This window comes from Mesoplodon mirus, assembly GCF_964341445.2.
Source record: "Mesoplodon mirus genome assembly, chromosome: 8".
Lineage (NCBI taxonomy): Eukaryota > Metazoa > Chordata > Mammalia > Artiodactyla > Ziphiidae > Mesoplodon > Mesoplodon mirus.
The window spans coordinates 14,135,888-14,150,857 of record NC_138984.1 but is presented as its reverse complement, the minus strand read 5'-3'; the positions used below and the strand labels follow the sequence as shown (position 1 = coordinate 14,150,857).

The 14,970-nt window shown below is 37.3% G+C and overlaps 1 protein-coding gene across 2 annotated transcripts in view; it reads right to left on the bottom strand.

Moving 5' to 3' along the window:
- CUL3 (cullin 3) overlaps positions 1 to 14,970 on the bottom strand; it is a 105,856-nt gene that overhangs the window by 78,822 nt on the left and 12,064 nt on the right. The window contains exon 2 of one of the 2 annotated variants that reach the window (XM_082629755.1): positions 6,148 to 6,345. The exons of the other annotated variant lie outside the window; for it this stretch is intronic. Coding sequence (XP_082485881.1) covers positions 6,148 to 6,345 — 198 coding nt within the window. The remainder of the gene's footprint in view (positions 1 to 6,147; positions 6,346 to 14,970) is intronic. 2 annotated transcript variants of the gene reach the window in all.

The window sequence follows — 14,970 nt, the reverse complement described above, 5'->3', positions numbered from 1 at the left end:
GGGACACGGGTTCGTGCCCTGGTCCGGGAAGATCCCACATGCCGCAGAGCGGCTGGGCCCATGAGCCATGGCTGCTGAGCCTGCGCGTCCGGAGCCTGTGCTCCACGACAGGAGAGGCCACAACAGTGAGAGGCCTGCGTACCGCCAAAAAAAAAAAAAAATCTACATCAGATCATATCACTGTCTTGCTTAAAATCTTCAATGGCTACCTACAGTACATATAATAAGTATGACCCCCTTATAGCATGGCTTCAAGGCCTGGCAATGATGCAGCTTCCGCTTTTCTCTCCAAACTCATCTTGTTCCATTCTTCCCTGCCAACTCTTAATTCCCTGTTCACGACATGCCCCCCCACCCCCACCCCTCCAAATTTCTCTAGTCCAGGTACTGGCAAAGGAAGTCCTTCTGTCTTTTAAAAATAAAGCTGTATCGGGCTTCCCTGGTGGCGCAAGTGGTTGAGAGTCCACCTGCCGATGCAGGGGACACGGGTTCGTGCCCCGGTCTGGGAGGATCCCACATGCCGCGGAGCGGCTGCGCCCGTGAGCCATGGCTGCTGAGCCTGCGCGTCCGGAGCCTGTGCTCCGCAACGGGAGAGGCCACAACAGTGAGAAGCCCGCATACCGCAAAAAAAAATAAAATAAATAAATAAAAAAATAAAGCTGTATCGAAATACAGCTGTACCTGTTCATTGTGCGTAGTCTATTGCTGCTCTCGTGCTACAACAGAGGGGTTGAGGAGCTGCGACAGAGAACGTATGGCTCAGAAAGCTGGAAATATTGGCTATCTGGCCCTTTATAGAAAAAAATGTTCCATAACCATTCTCTTTGCCTACAATGCTCTTCAACCCACTTTTCTCATGAGCACCTTCTCATCCTTCAAGTCCCAGTTTAAACATCACCACCTTCTCAAACAACCCTACCCTGGCCTATGCAGTTGCTCTCATCATTTTTCCTTATCACTGTATCCTGTTTTCTTCATTACTTTTTATAACTAAACACTTGCTTACTTGTTTATCTGTTCCATGAATGCAGGGATCAGATGCAACCTATTTATCAATATATTTCTTACACCCGAGCTACAGCCTAGCAGATAATAAATACTTTTGAATGTTAAATTCTGTGATGATAAATCTTACAGGGATACTTTTGAGGCTCTGACAAAATGACCTGTAATTTAAAAATCCGTAAAACTGGAAAGTAGCGGAACTTTTCTTCTCCAACATAACCATACTTTTAAAGGTATTTTACTTAGAAGAAAACAATCCCTGTGAATTCTGAAATGTCTTCATATTTACTAAATAAGACAAGAATTTTTTTTTAATGACAAGGCACAAAGGCCACATCACACCCTAAGTTTTGCTTTGTGGTCTTGAGAAATTTACTCAATTCCTTTGGGTCTCAGTTTCTTGGGGAAACATTCTTCTAGAGATAGGAATATACTACTAAGAAAGAGAAACAGCATTTAGCTTTTCTATGCCTGCTTCAATTCTGTAAATTTATTTCCAAAGCCAATAATCAGCTACTTTCATTACAAAGAACTATCCTCCCATCAGCTGCCCTCTTATAGTTTATACCACTCTGCTTTACCAAAAATGTTCCTCAAAATGTTCACTATTCTCATCTTGAAATCGGAGTACCAACAAACTCTGATTGCATGAAAAAATTATTTCCTCTGAATTCTTCAATGTGAAAAGATAGGTCCTGGCTGTCTGTATATACCATAGCACTAAAAGGTTCACTTCAGTGGAAAATAACTTTGCTTTAAAAAATATATTATTATTACTTAGGCAGTTCAGCTAACTGCTAAAAGCATAGTAAACAAAAAAATGAGGAGTGGACCATGCAGGAATGCTTTCAGAACCATAAAAAGGGATATATTTTGTGAGATTGAGACAGTTACTTTGATACCACAGAACCCTAAACCATTCTCTTACCTTCCAGTCAAAAGGTGCAATGTAGAGACAGGCAATATTGATTTCCATGCAAACTATATTTCTGCACATTAGATCAAAAACATCCCTAAGTCCCATCTGGTAAACAAATGGAGACTTCCGACATCAGGGGACAAACATTTTGGTCTACTGTATGATGGCCCTGTCAGTTAATAGACTTCCTTTAACAGTGTCCCTTTCAGACAGTACCGTATTTGTATGACTTTTTAAAGTGTCTTATAAGAGTAAAAATGAAATAAGATCAATGGAAAACACAAAAATGAAAGCATAGATACTAGCAGAGGTTCAAAAACTTAATTCAATTTAAATAAAGAAATCAATCATTAGATATGCTGACAATGGTACATCCCCTAGTCAGAAATTGACTAGCTTAAGGTGGTCAAATGAGTATTTGTGAAAGAAAAAAAAAATTAAAGAATATTTTCAGATGCTGTTGATATATCATTAACATCTGTAAGACAAATAAAAGTTTAGCATATACACTTTGTAATTCTTTAGCACAACCAACTTGAATACATGTTCTCTGGAATATATTATAGGGAAATGCCTATATTTTGAAATGATAGTTAATCTTAGATATGGGACCACTTTAAGAGACTTACAAAATGCTGAAGCTCTTACAGTTACCATGGAGTTATTGTTCACATGACTTCAATTTCTACCTAACCATGTTTGAGTCCAAATATCAATCACACCAACACTGACCTCACACTCTGGCTTCCCCTCCACTCTTCACTTTTTGAAAGAGCCAACTCTCAACCAAACCAAATAACTACAAATGTTTGTTTCTGCATCTGTGCCCAAGCTGCAAAGCACTGCTTAAAAAAAAAACCAAAAACACGATAAATCACACATTCAGGCCAACTCCTACTGAGCTATCTCTTTCCTCACTTGCCAGTTCCTTAGTATATTCCCCACAGGAGCTACTCCAAGTCTCTTCATCTCATTTTCAGAACTTGCACTGCTTAATTATTAGATTCATGGTAGTCTTAGAACTAAAGCATCTCAAAGATATTACTGCCAACTCCTTCATTTTAATTATAAATAAACCAAGAACTAAAGTTTCAAGGACTATAGCTTTACAAAAACTGAACCGATTTCCCTAAAACCCCACATGCACCCTCAATTTCAGCATATATTTACTGCATCTTGATCCATTCATTATGCCTCAGGAGCAGATTTATAGAAAGGTTAAGGACTCAGCCTGAAGCCGCACTGCTTCAATATTGTTCCAGCTAGGCCGCTTACTAGCTACATGCATCTGGACAAATCACCAATTCTGTGCCCTCTGTTTCTTCACTTTTAAAGAGAGATAATAGTAGTATCTGGCTCATTGGGTTGTGACCATTATGCAAGTGAACACATCTAAAAGCACTAGAAGTGAACCTAGCACATAGTAAATGCTAAATAAGAGTTAGCTGAGGATATTATTATCACACCCTATAGAACCTCTGGCAAATGGGAACATGCCCCTCTTCTACCTTCACTTCTCCACTGTTCAATTCCACACTCTCTCCATACCCCAAATTTCAGTTGCTCCAATCTTCTCCTCTTCAACAGCTTTAAGCAAAACTCCCCCACTCTACTTCTCTTCCTTCTTTTGATGTCAAGTTTCTTAAACTAGTCTTCATTTCCCACACCTATTTACCATAGTTTGCTTTTGAAGATGACATCCCTTGGCTCTGGGATTTTCATTTTCTGCACTCCAACACATATTCCTCAGTACATGCTACCAAATGTCAGATCTTGATCTCCAGTTCTGAGTTCCTGCCCAAGCTCTGAGCCTGTATATCTCCAAACACATCATATTTTTACTTGGACATCTTATTACAGTCTCACACTCAAATTTTATCACATGTAAAATGATTTTTAAGGTGCTTTCTAACCATAAAAATTTCCAACATAACCTAAAACAGAATCTGTCATCTCCTCTATGCATTCCAAATAAGTTTTCCACTATAAGTTCACAATAATTCTATTGGTGGCACCATAATTCTCCTAGTAACCAAATTCTACCTGGTCTTCAGAATTTCTGACATCATCCACTCATTTCTAGCCTATCACCTTAACGCAGAGTTTTCAAGGTCTTCTCCTGTTTAGAGCACACATCCCCCCCATTCTACATTTATATCATTCTCATCTTAATCTTCTTAAAATATTTTGTCACATTATCATCCACTTAAAAACCTCCAATAAACCTCCACTGTAAAGTCCAAATTCCTTAGCTTGGCATTGAAGTTCTCCAATCTGTGCCCAAACCAACTTTGCAACACTATACCCCACTAATCCCCATAAATTATTATACACCTCAGTCAAACTCTACTTATCACCCAAGTTTATTTCTGTATAATCATGTGACATCTGCCATCCTGGAACACCTTCCACATTGTTCACTTATATCCCAAATTTTTCATGGCTCAGTTCAATTTCATCCTTTCCCATGAAATCTTACAGCCCAGGGTAATCTCTCCTCATTTGAATTCCTAAGCCATTTATTGCCTATACAACTCATTTGCCACTGAATTATATAATGCCTGACACTGTTACCTAAATGTGTGTATCATCTCTCCATCAGAATAAAAGCAAAAACAAACCTAGGAAGGGACAGCATTATATCTCTTTGCATCTACTAGATTTTCTTAGAAAGCTGTACATGGCAGGCACTTAACAAAATACTGTTGAATGCATGAAGAACATAATCACCTTGCTTCATGAGATACTAGCTACCTGCTCATGTAATCCCGTTTAAGAGAAAAGAATTACAGAAGGAAGAGTAGAAATAGAAAGTGACTATTTTGTAACCATCGTAGCAATAATGATTCATGCAAGAATCATCAATGGATGCTAAAACCATCACATGAAAGTTTCTTGGGGAACAGGATATTTATACAGTCTCAAAATATATCTGAACAAATTACTTATGAATTACAAAGGGAAAAAAGGTACCTTCACAGTGGAGAAATCTGGCGGACACCAAGTGATCAAAGTTAACATCACCAATAATGGGATAAACTGACATCATGTGCCTCCTGATGTGATGCACTGATGACACAACATCACTTATGTATTATTCCTGCCAAAAATGCATAACCTGAAACTAGTCATGAGGAAACAATCAGACAAACCAAAAACTGAGGGACAATCTACAAAACAACTGACCTATACTCTTCAAAAATGTCAATGTGCTGAAAGACAAAGAAAGGCTGAGGAATTGAGTGTGTGATCCTGGATTAGATCCTGGATCCGAAAACAAACTGCTATAAATGACATCACCTCCACACAGGACAACTGGTGAATTTGAATGTGGACCATATTAGATAACAGTTTTATATTAATGTTAAACTGCCTGATTTTGAACATTGTTCTTTGGTTAAGTGAGAGAATTTCCTTGTTCTTAGGAGAAACATTCCAAAGTATTTAAGAGTAAATGAATCTAAAACTTATTCTCTTAACTGTCCAGCAATAATAATAATACCAGTAACAGTAATGACAAGTACCAATAGAAAGACTGGCTAAAATGTGGCAAAATGTTGACAACTGGTAAATCACTGTACTATTGATGAAACTTTCCATTTTTTTCAAAATAAAATTTAAAAAACAAATACCTTAATACCACACAAAAACTTTGAGAAGTTTTTATTTATCTGTGGTATTTTACATCTTATCTGACAATCTTAAAGCAAGACATACTTTCAGTGGAAGAGTCTGCTTTATAAAAACATTTGCTCTAAAAAAACAAATACATCTTTTTGGAACCAAAGAACCATTTTATAATGTTAACAGTCCAACACTAATTTATCTTAAAAATTTTATATAAAGTTAATTTCATTTGGTGAAAAGACTTAGACAATATTTTTTAAACAATGTAGTCTTATTATTTTCAAATATATAAAGAAGAGAAAGCTAAAATGGTCTGATTAAGCATTTTAAAGAAAGAAATAATGATCTGTAATTAACATATTAATAAACAAGCATATGTAAATTAAAAGTTTGCTTCCAAGATTATATCTAACAAAGATCACAAACTTCACCTTCTCTCAATTATCAAAAATTCTGGTTTAGCTGATTATAAGTTTTAAGTGACGTTTCATAATATAGCTACTAATTGATTATTATTTCTATAGGCTTCCAGGAACCTTTAAAAATAATACTTCTAGATTCAATATAGTTAGCAACAGTCCTTTAAAGTTGGATACCTTATTTATGAGATGTTCGGTAACAACTTCTCTTAGTCCAGTGTAGAGCTTTTCTCCATGTTTATGCAAAACCATTGTATATGCATTTCTATAGAGCTCCTCAAAACTAAGACCACTGTTATTCTTACGCTGGATTTCTTGAATTGCATTTTTCAGAAGGTCCCAAATGCTGTTTACATATTTTTCATCCATGGTCATCTGTAATATCCAAAAGAGAGAAAGAGACAAAAAAAAAAAAAAAAAACCAATGGTTGAAAATCTTTCTGTATTTATCCATATAGTAAATATTTTATTATATGGCTATGATTATAAATCTGCATGACTTACAAGGATGTTAACCATCTATTTTAACAGAAATAAAGGGATACATTTTAAAATAGTTCTTAGAGCTGATAGAAGCAATTTTTAACAAATCCTTTTAACACCTCCCTCCTTTCTTATCTGCAGCACAACCCTCCACTTTAAATAAAATCATAATCCCTGATGCTAATACTTGCTTTAGCCAAAAAGTGTAAGACATATTTTCCCTGTTTATTTAGTAGAATACAAGCTCAGAGAGACAGAAAGGGTTCCTTGATGAAACAAAATTGGGAACATGAACACTATTTTCCTCTCCTGAAGATGTGCAGAGCTCCTTAGCAAATTAAAGATGAGAAGATCTGTAATTAAAAAACAATAAAAGCACACATTTTCTTTGTTTAACCTAGCATTCTCTCATTTTCCTCCTTCCCCACTTTAGATTCCATGGTCCGTCATTTCTAAGCACCTTGTATACACCCATAAATAACTTGCCCCCTTCCCCCCTCCAAAATACTTGCCATTCTAAACACCAACTGCCCACCTACGCCTCACATGCACCCACACAGCTGAAAGCAACTACAGAATAACACACATACAACCATATTCAATCCATCTGAATTTAAATTCATAACCACTAACCACAAGTCGGCCCTTAGTACAACCCCACAATCCTACTTTTCTAGACGGACTCTACTTTCCTAGATGATTCTACACCATCTCCTCCGTCCACTCTAGGATAATGAATTGCTTCCTGTTCCACTGAAAAAACAGAAATAACCTGATGAGACACTGCACAAACTCTGGCCATATCCACTAACCTATTTGACTGTATACCAATATAACCTGCTAGTTCTTGTGCTCGAAGTGCCAAGTTCTTAATACTCAAATTATAGCACAGGGACCAGAAACACAGACATCATCTAGGGACTTGTTAGAAATGCAGAATTTCAGGCCCCATCCCAGACCTACAGAACCATACCTGCATTTTAACAAGAACCCCAGGTGATACCTATACAAAATGAAGTTTAACAAGTATTGCTCTAGTTCCATCCCAACTCACCTATTCAAGGACCTCCCTTTAGCAATCTCCCTTCCCAGCATCATCAAAATTTTTCTCCCTGCTAGGTAATTTCCACCTGCATTTAATATCCTCAGTTTCCCATCTTGAAAACAAACAAACAAATCCTCACAACCCCACATATTACTCCAGCACCACCTAATTTTTCTCTTTTTCATTTACAACAAAATCACAGGGCTACCTACGGAGCAGACTTCTATATTCACTGTCTCCAAGTCACATTTTTCCCGTTGTATCTTGAATCCACTCCAATAAGGCTTTCATCTCTACCATTTCACAGAAACTACTCTTGAGAAGGTCACCAGTGACTTCCTCACTGCTAAATCTAACAAAGTCTCACTTCTCATCTTACTTGACCTTTCTGGCAGTAATTCAAAGAGCTGATCACTCCTACCACTTGATACAGATTCCTCACTTGCCCTCCAAGCACTACAATCTCTTGTTTTTCTTCCTATTCCACTTGCTCCTATTTGTCAGCCTGCTTACTGCTTCTAACTCATCACCACAACCTCCAACCTCTTGTCTGAACCTCTTACCTATCCACACTCAGTTTTTAGGTGAAGTTAACTCACCTGGTCTCATGGCTTTAAGTTAACCTCAAAATTATATATCCTGTTTGGAGCCCTCACCACCTTAGTACCACAGTCTTATGTTCAGCTACCTACTCAATATTTCTACTTGAAAATCTACTAGGCATCTCAATCAAGTCTAGAACAGAAAGCCTAATCTTTTCCCCTAAGTTGGCTTCCCCTGCAATCTTCTCCAACTGAGCAGATAGCCACTCCATCCTTCCAGTTGCTAAGGCCAAAAAGTTTGTAATCAAGTCCTCTATAGTCTCTCACCTCACTTGTAAAACAAAAGGCAATTCTGTTGTCTCTACCTTCAAAATGTACCCAGAACCTAATTCCTCATTTCTTCCACTGCTCCTAAACCACAATTATCTCTCAGATTATTACAACAGCCTCCTAACTGGTCTTTGTTTCTGCTCTTGGCCCAATATCATAGAGCAATCAGAGTGACCTTCTGAAAACATATACCAAAGCATGTCACTCAGCAGCTCACAACCCTCGGTGACTTCTCATTTCTCTTGGAGTTAAAGTCAGAGTCCTTATGATATTCTACAAAGCCTTATTCGACCTGATAATCTCTCTGACTTCATCTATTCTTCCTCCTTGCTCTCTCTGCTCCAGCCCCACCAGCCTCCTTGTTACTCCTTGGAATATGGCAAACAAGTTCACTTCAAGTTGGTATTTGCTACTCACTCTGTCTGGAATGCTCTTCCCCAAGATATCTAAGTGGCTCATTCACTGATCAACCTCAAAACTCTGCTCAACTGTCGCCTTAAAATAAAGCTTTAACTAGCTACTCTATTTACAACAGCAGCCTCCTCCTACTAGTGACCCTCAAATTCCAACCTCACATTATTTCTTTTCCTGGCCTCTCTCCTTCCAGTCAAATGTCAGCTCCATGAAGGCAGGGATTTTCTTCACTGCTGAATAACCTCAGCCACCAAAATAATATCTGGCATATAACAAGCACTTACACCTGCTGATTGATTTTCTTCTAATCTCTGACTAAGCAGCCCTCTTCATGCTCAGAAAACCTACACGTTCCAAGTTCACAACCAGGGAAACAATGCATCAATTACTCATCAGATTCATGCACACTTCTGACCTGAAATGGATAAAAGATACTGAGCTAAAAAAATCCTCTCCAGCTAGAAAGTTTTGGAGGTGATGGATATGTTTATTGCATAGATTGTGATGGCTTCACAAATGAAGACTTACCTCCAAACTCGTCAAGTTGCGTACATTAAATATGTACAGCTTACCTCAATAAAGTGGTTAAAAAAAAAAAAGAATCCTCTCCAAGTCCTGTACAATGAGTATGAATGTGAAAGAGGAAGACGTAGGTAGGCAAAACAGTTCATTCAGTCAAGCAAGCTCAACTCCCAATCAAGAGGATTCTTAAGCAGGTGACTCAAACTGAGTCTTATTATTCTAATCTTTTCTGGAGAGCTTAAAAAGGAACTCTTCAGAAAACAAATTCTTTCCTGTTACTCAAATATTATTCAAATCCAGGTCTATCAGAGACTTCTCTGAAATGGCCTTAAGAGAATTTACCCTTACATCTAAACTACTACCTATTTTTATCAGATATTCTCATACAGAGGATGCCAACCATATAAAATATAAATAAGACGTAGCTATTTACAACTTTTCACAAATAAAGCCCACAAGACAACGTGATAATGATGGCTTCAAATACTCCATGTATGTGCAATGTGGTTTTAGTTTGCTGACAGCATATGTAGAGGTTACAATAAAGCAGGCTAAGACACCATCCCTGCGGTTAAATAACGAACATATAAGGCAGAACGTTCAAACCAATTTCAAAAAAGAGTAAAGTTAATGCTGACTAAAAACTCCAGAAATAACTATACTGCTAATAGTTGACCAAGAACTTAAAATGATCTTTTCAGGCTCTGTAACATAAGATCCCATGAAAGCTAGAAAACATAAAAAAAGCCTCTATTCAGCATGAATTACTAAATTTTCTATTAGAAACTAAAGTATTTTAAAGATATAAACTAAGAGGCTTCAAATATTGTACAAATACTCTTACACTGTAATAAAAGAATCATTTCTCACATATATAAATCAAGGGTTATTTTAAAATCCAAAATGGTATGTAGTATTTTCCTCAGTATTTGTGCTTTATAGATAGAAATGAAGACAGAGAGCAAAAATGTTTCTTCTGGTGATTGCTCAGGTATAAAAATATTCAAACAAAGGAGAACAAAATAGACCGAGAGAGATTAAATGACTTACCCAAAATCACAGAGCTGGAATCGGAATTCATATTCTCAAATCCAGTACAAACCACTGAACTCACCTCCCATCCCACCGTGCTAATAGGGTAAAGTAATATTACAGTATAATCACTGATTATCTTGGTAAACACAGTACAGTATATTAGTAGAGAATATAGATTTTTCTGTCTGACAGGCCTGGATTTGCATCACGGCTCTGCTAAATTCATAAGCCACGCAACCTTGGGCAAATTACTTAATTCTTCTAAACATTTATTTCCTCACTTGTAAAAAAAAGTGGTTTTAATAACAATACCTATCTCAAAAGACTATCATGAGGATTAAATGCAAATGTCAGTAGAATTCAGCCCAGCCTAGGGCACAGTACAGTCAGCCCTCCATATCCATGGACCTCGCAGATACAGGGTTGACTGTACTGTGCCATTTTATGTAAGGGACTGGAGCATCCTCAGATCTTGGTATCTGAAGAGGCCCTATAACCAATCCCCCACGGATCCCGAGGGACTACGGTATAATCCCTCACAGGCTGAATAACAGTGACAGAATCTCTTGAACTCTCATCTATGGGCATCAAATGTCAGGAAAAAAAATACAGTTTTTAGGCTTAGCAAATAAACAGCTAAAACAAAAGTACCTTAAGAGGACAACTATGCTAAATGAAAGTCAGTAAAATGTAGACTTCCTTCAGAAACAATATTCCCCTACTTCATATCTCCTATTCTTCCAGTGTCATTTAAATCATTTTAATCCCCAGAGCTCTGTCCTTGGTTCTTCTTTTCACTCTACACTGGCTGCATTTCCATTCATTATCAGAGTTACAACTACTATATATACTTCTAGGGTTCTAAAATTTACAAGGCTCTAGATTGGCAAGGGATTCTGGAGCCTCCTAAAACTGCATGTAAAATTTTGCAAATATAATATGTATGCACTTCTTTTCTAGATGGTGGGTCACTAGCTCTTATCAGATTTCCCAAGAAGTTTGGTCCTCATCTCAAAGAAGATAAATTAGTGGCTTACATGTTAATTGCTCCCAAGTCTATACTGCCAGCCCAGAAGTTCCCCAAAGCCTTAACTACTGTATTCAACCACCTGCTGGATATGCCCAACCAAATTTTCCAGACACATATCAAACTTATCATGTCCAAAATTTCTGGTAAACTCACTCTCCAAACACACCCAAATCTTTTTTCTGTATTCTCTAATTCAGTAGCGGCAACACAAACCACCTAGTTATACAAGCTAGAAGCGTAAGCCTTAACTTTTCTTCTTTCCTCTCTCTCATCCCTTTCTCATCCAATCATCAAGTGCTACCAACATCAGGCCCAAGAGATTTCTCAAATATGCTCCCAATCTTTCATCCCGAATACTGTTGCCCTAAAACTTACATCTAGATTACTGCAACAGCCTTCCAGCCACCATGAACTCTAATAACCTCTTGGAATCCATCTTCCTCAAAATCACTAAAATAACCACATCAGCATCACGCCCCTGTTCAAAACCTACCTCTCATTAGCAACTGGGGGGGGGGGTGCGCTTTAAAAGGGAACATAACACTTCATGATCTAGTCAGTCTATGCCTACTTCTCTAACTTCATCTTTCACTAACTACTACCTATCTTACATTCACTTCCTGGCAACATTAAACCAGTGGTTATTCCTGTCCACTGTCACACCTCCCCTCCACACACCACCCTCTCATGTCTTCTTTATACACCCCTCTTCTGCCTCTTTGATTCTTTACATAGCTTCTGAACACAGCTCAGGTGTCACATCCTCCAAAAATCCTTCCCTGACCTACTCAAGCAAAGCTAACAACTCTTTCTCCGCTCTTTCATAACACTCAGGTTATATCTATCACTACACTACCATACTGCTGCATAATTATCTGTTTGTGAATCTTCTTCCTCCATTAGACTATGAGATAGTCGAGGCATTGTGCATTTTTCTTCAATGTTACTTAGAAGGCCATAAACAAATGTCTGGGGAATGTTGTTTTACCTATGTTATACCAATGCAATTTTGAAAACATGAACATTTGAATTACTAAGCACAATGATACTGAAAAATAATTTAATGTGTTTATATAACGATTAATGTAATTTTAAAATAAAAATATATTTTCCAAACAAAAATAAAGTACAATAATGTACAAGCAAAAGACTCTCAAATTTCATATATCAAGTAGTATTTTCACATTCACCTAACTAAATGCTTCAAAAGGCTGCTTAATCATTAACTTTATTACTAAATATTAACTAGGAGGATAATAGTAGATTAAAAAAGGCCATTCAGGAGGAGATCTACAAGTTACAGTCTTTCCCTAAATCAAATAAGTCCAAAAACAATACACCCAAGGAAACAGGCTTCAAGTACATATTGCTACATACCCGCTTTGGTCCTGGCATCAAATGAACATGTTAACAACAGTGGCAAAATAATTACATTACTGATGAATTGATGGGTGAATTTCTCACCCATCCTTGATACAGAATACAACATTAACTGTCAATGAAAGTTAAAAGGACTAGATGATAAACTCTAATGTCATCAATGTTAACCATTAAGAACATCAGTCTAGACTTCACTCAGAGTCATTTAAAAGCCCTAACACTTTAAAGTAATATTCCAAAGTATTTGAGCAGGATTTTAATCCCATTGATGAAACTGACTTACTCAGGTTGCAATAACTACAAATGCACTCAGGAATGGATCTGGTAACAATGCTTCAGCAAAACAATAAAATGATAAAATGCACACTTACATATATACACAAACATTTAATGTCTGCTTATTTTAGATATATAGTGCATCTTTCCCCAACAAGCTCAAGTTACAAAGTGTTCAGCAAAGTAAATTCATTTAGCAAGAAAAGAAACAAAAGCTCTTTTTCAAAGGAAAGATATAATTGAGTATTCTTAAATGTCCATGGTTTAGTGAGACCTCTCAGAAACCAAATCAAGACTTTATTTTTTAAAAGTGACTTTTGCCCACTTCCCTGTCCCCAATCCAGGATTATAATCCCCTCGTTAGTAAGTATCAATAACAAAAATAACACTAACAATCTTTATTTTCTTTCACAAACATCTCTGGTTTTTCATCTACATTACTTTAAAAGATACAAAAACATAAACCTTCAAAATGCTGCATTTAAAAGGATGTCAGTCTATTATACACTTACACATCTTGAAGGTTCTGTAATTACTGAGAGCTGGAGAACTACAGCATGAGCCAATTAAAACTAAAAGGAAGAGAACTGTACTCTTCACATCCACTACATACAAAGGACAAAAAGTCTTTAGTCCCCTGTGAATAATTTTCTACAAGAAATTAAGAACAGGGTGGGTGGGGGAAAGGGGCGAGAATTTGAAATTCCAGGCAATTCAGAATGACACAGCTAGAAAAAAATAAACAAGGAAAAATGCTTGATCTTAATTTTGAGCTTCAGCCTCAAAATAGTTGCTTTGGTACAAATATCTGAGGAATGGCAATATTCTAGATAAATACAACTAAGCCATAAATTTTGTAAGGAAGTTCCCTCCCAGGTTATAAGCACCTTAGACTAATATCAAGTCTCTGTTCCCTAATTTTATTGTATCCTCTTTAATACATGTTATGATTCTTAGATGATTTTGAATGCAGTCCCGTTAGAGTTAGTAATGATGATGAACCTATCTGATGACCAAAGGCTACACAATGACTTATGAGGTCTCCAAAAATCCCATTTATTCATCAGTTAATCTTTAAACATCCTCAACCATCAAAAGACAACCAAAGATCCAAGCTTTGAGGAAACAGCCCAGTGGGACACATTCTGATTTTGGGCAAGTTATTTAACTTTCCAAACTTCACTTTCCTCATCTGCTTTTAACAAGAGAAATGGGAGAAGATGGTGTATTGTGTGGCAATTAAGAAAGTTTGTGAAAGCATCCGACACACATCACTTGCTCAATAAATTTCTTTTTCTTTACTACAAGGAAGAAACATACAGCCTTCTGTGCTGGAATTGTGCTGCCAAAAGTAATGACTGATAATGACAATTATCAATTAGAAAAGCACAGTAGCCTGGGAAAATGCTATGAAATCACAAATTAAGGCTGAGCTACACTCAACTGGCCTCTGATATCACTAAACTACAGAACAGTAACATTTACAATGAGAAAGATAAATCATCAATAGACGGTTCAATTATAATCTGCATTTCAGTTCTCAACATGAGTAGGCTGTTCAAAAATCAATTTAAAAATTTGGAACAATTTCTTTCAAAGACAAACTAAGTTCAAGCTTTCACATTAGCCTGTTAAAGTCCAGTTAAGTCACAACTGACTTAAGAGTACTAACAATAGGGCTTCCCTGGGGGCACAGTGGTTGAGAGTCCGCCTGCCGATGCAGGGGACACAGGTTCGTGCCCCGGTCCAGGAAGATCCCACATGCCGCGGAGCAGCTGGGCCCGTGAGCCATGGCCGCTGAGCCTGCACGTCCGGAGCCTGTGCTCCGCAACGGGAGAGGCCACAACAGTCAGAGGCCCGTGTACCGCAATAAAAAAAAAAAAAAAAAAAAAGAGTACTAACAATATTCTTTCAACTATATCTCTGTGAATGATCTTTACATA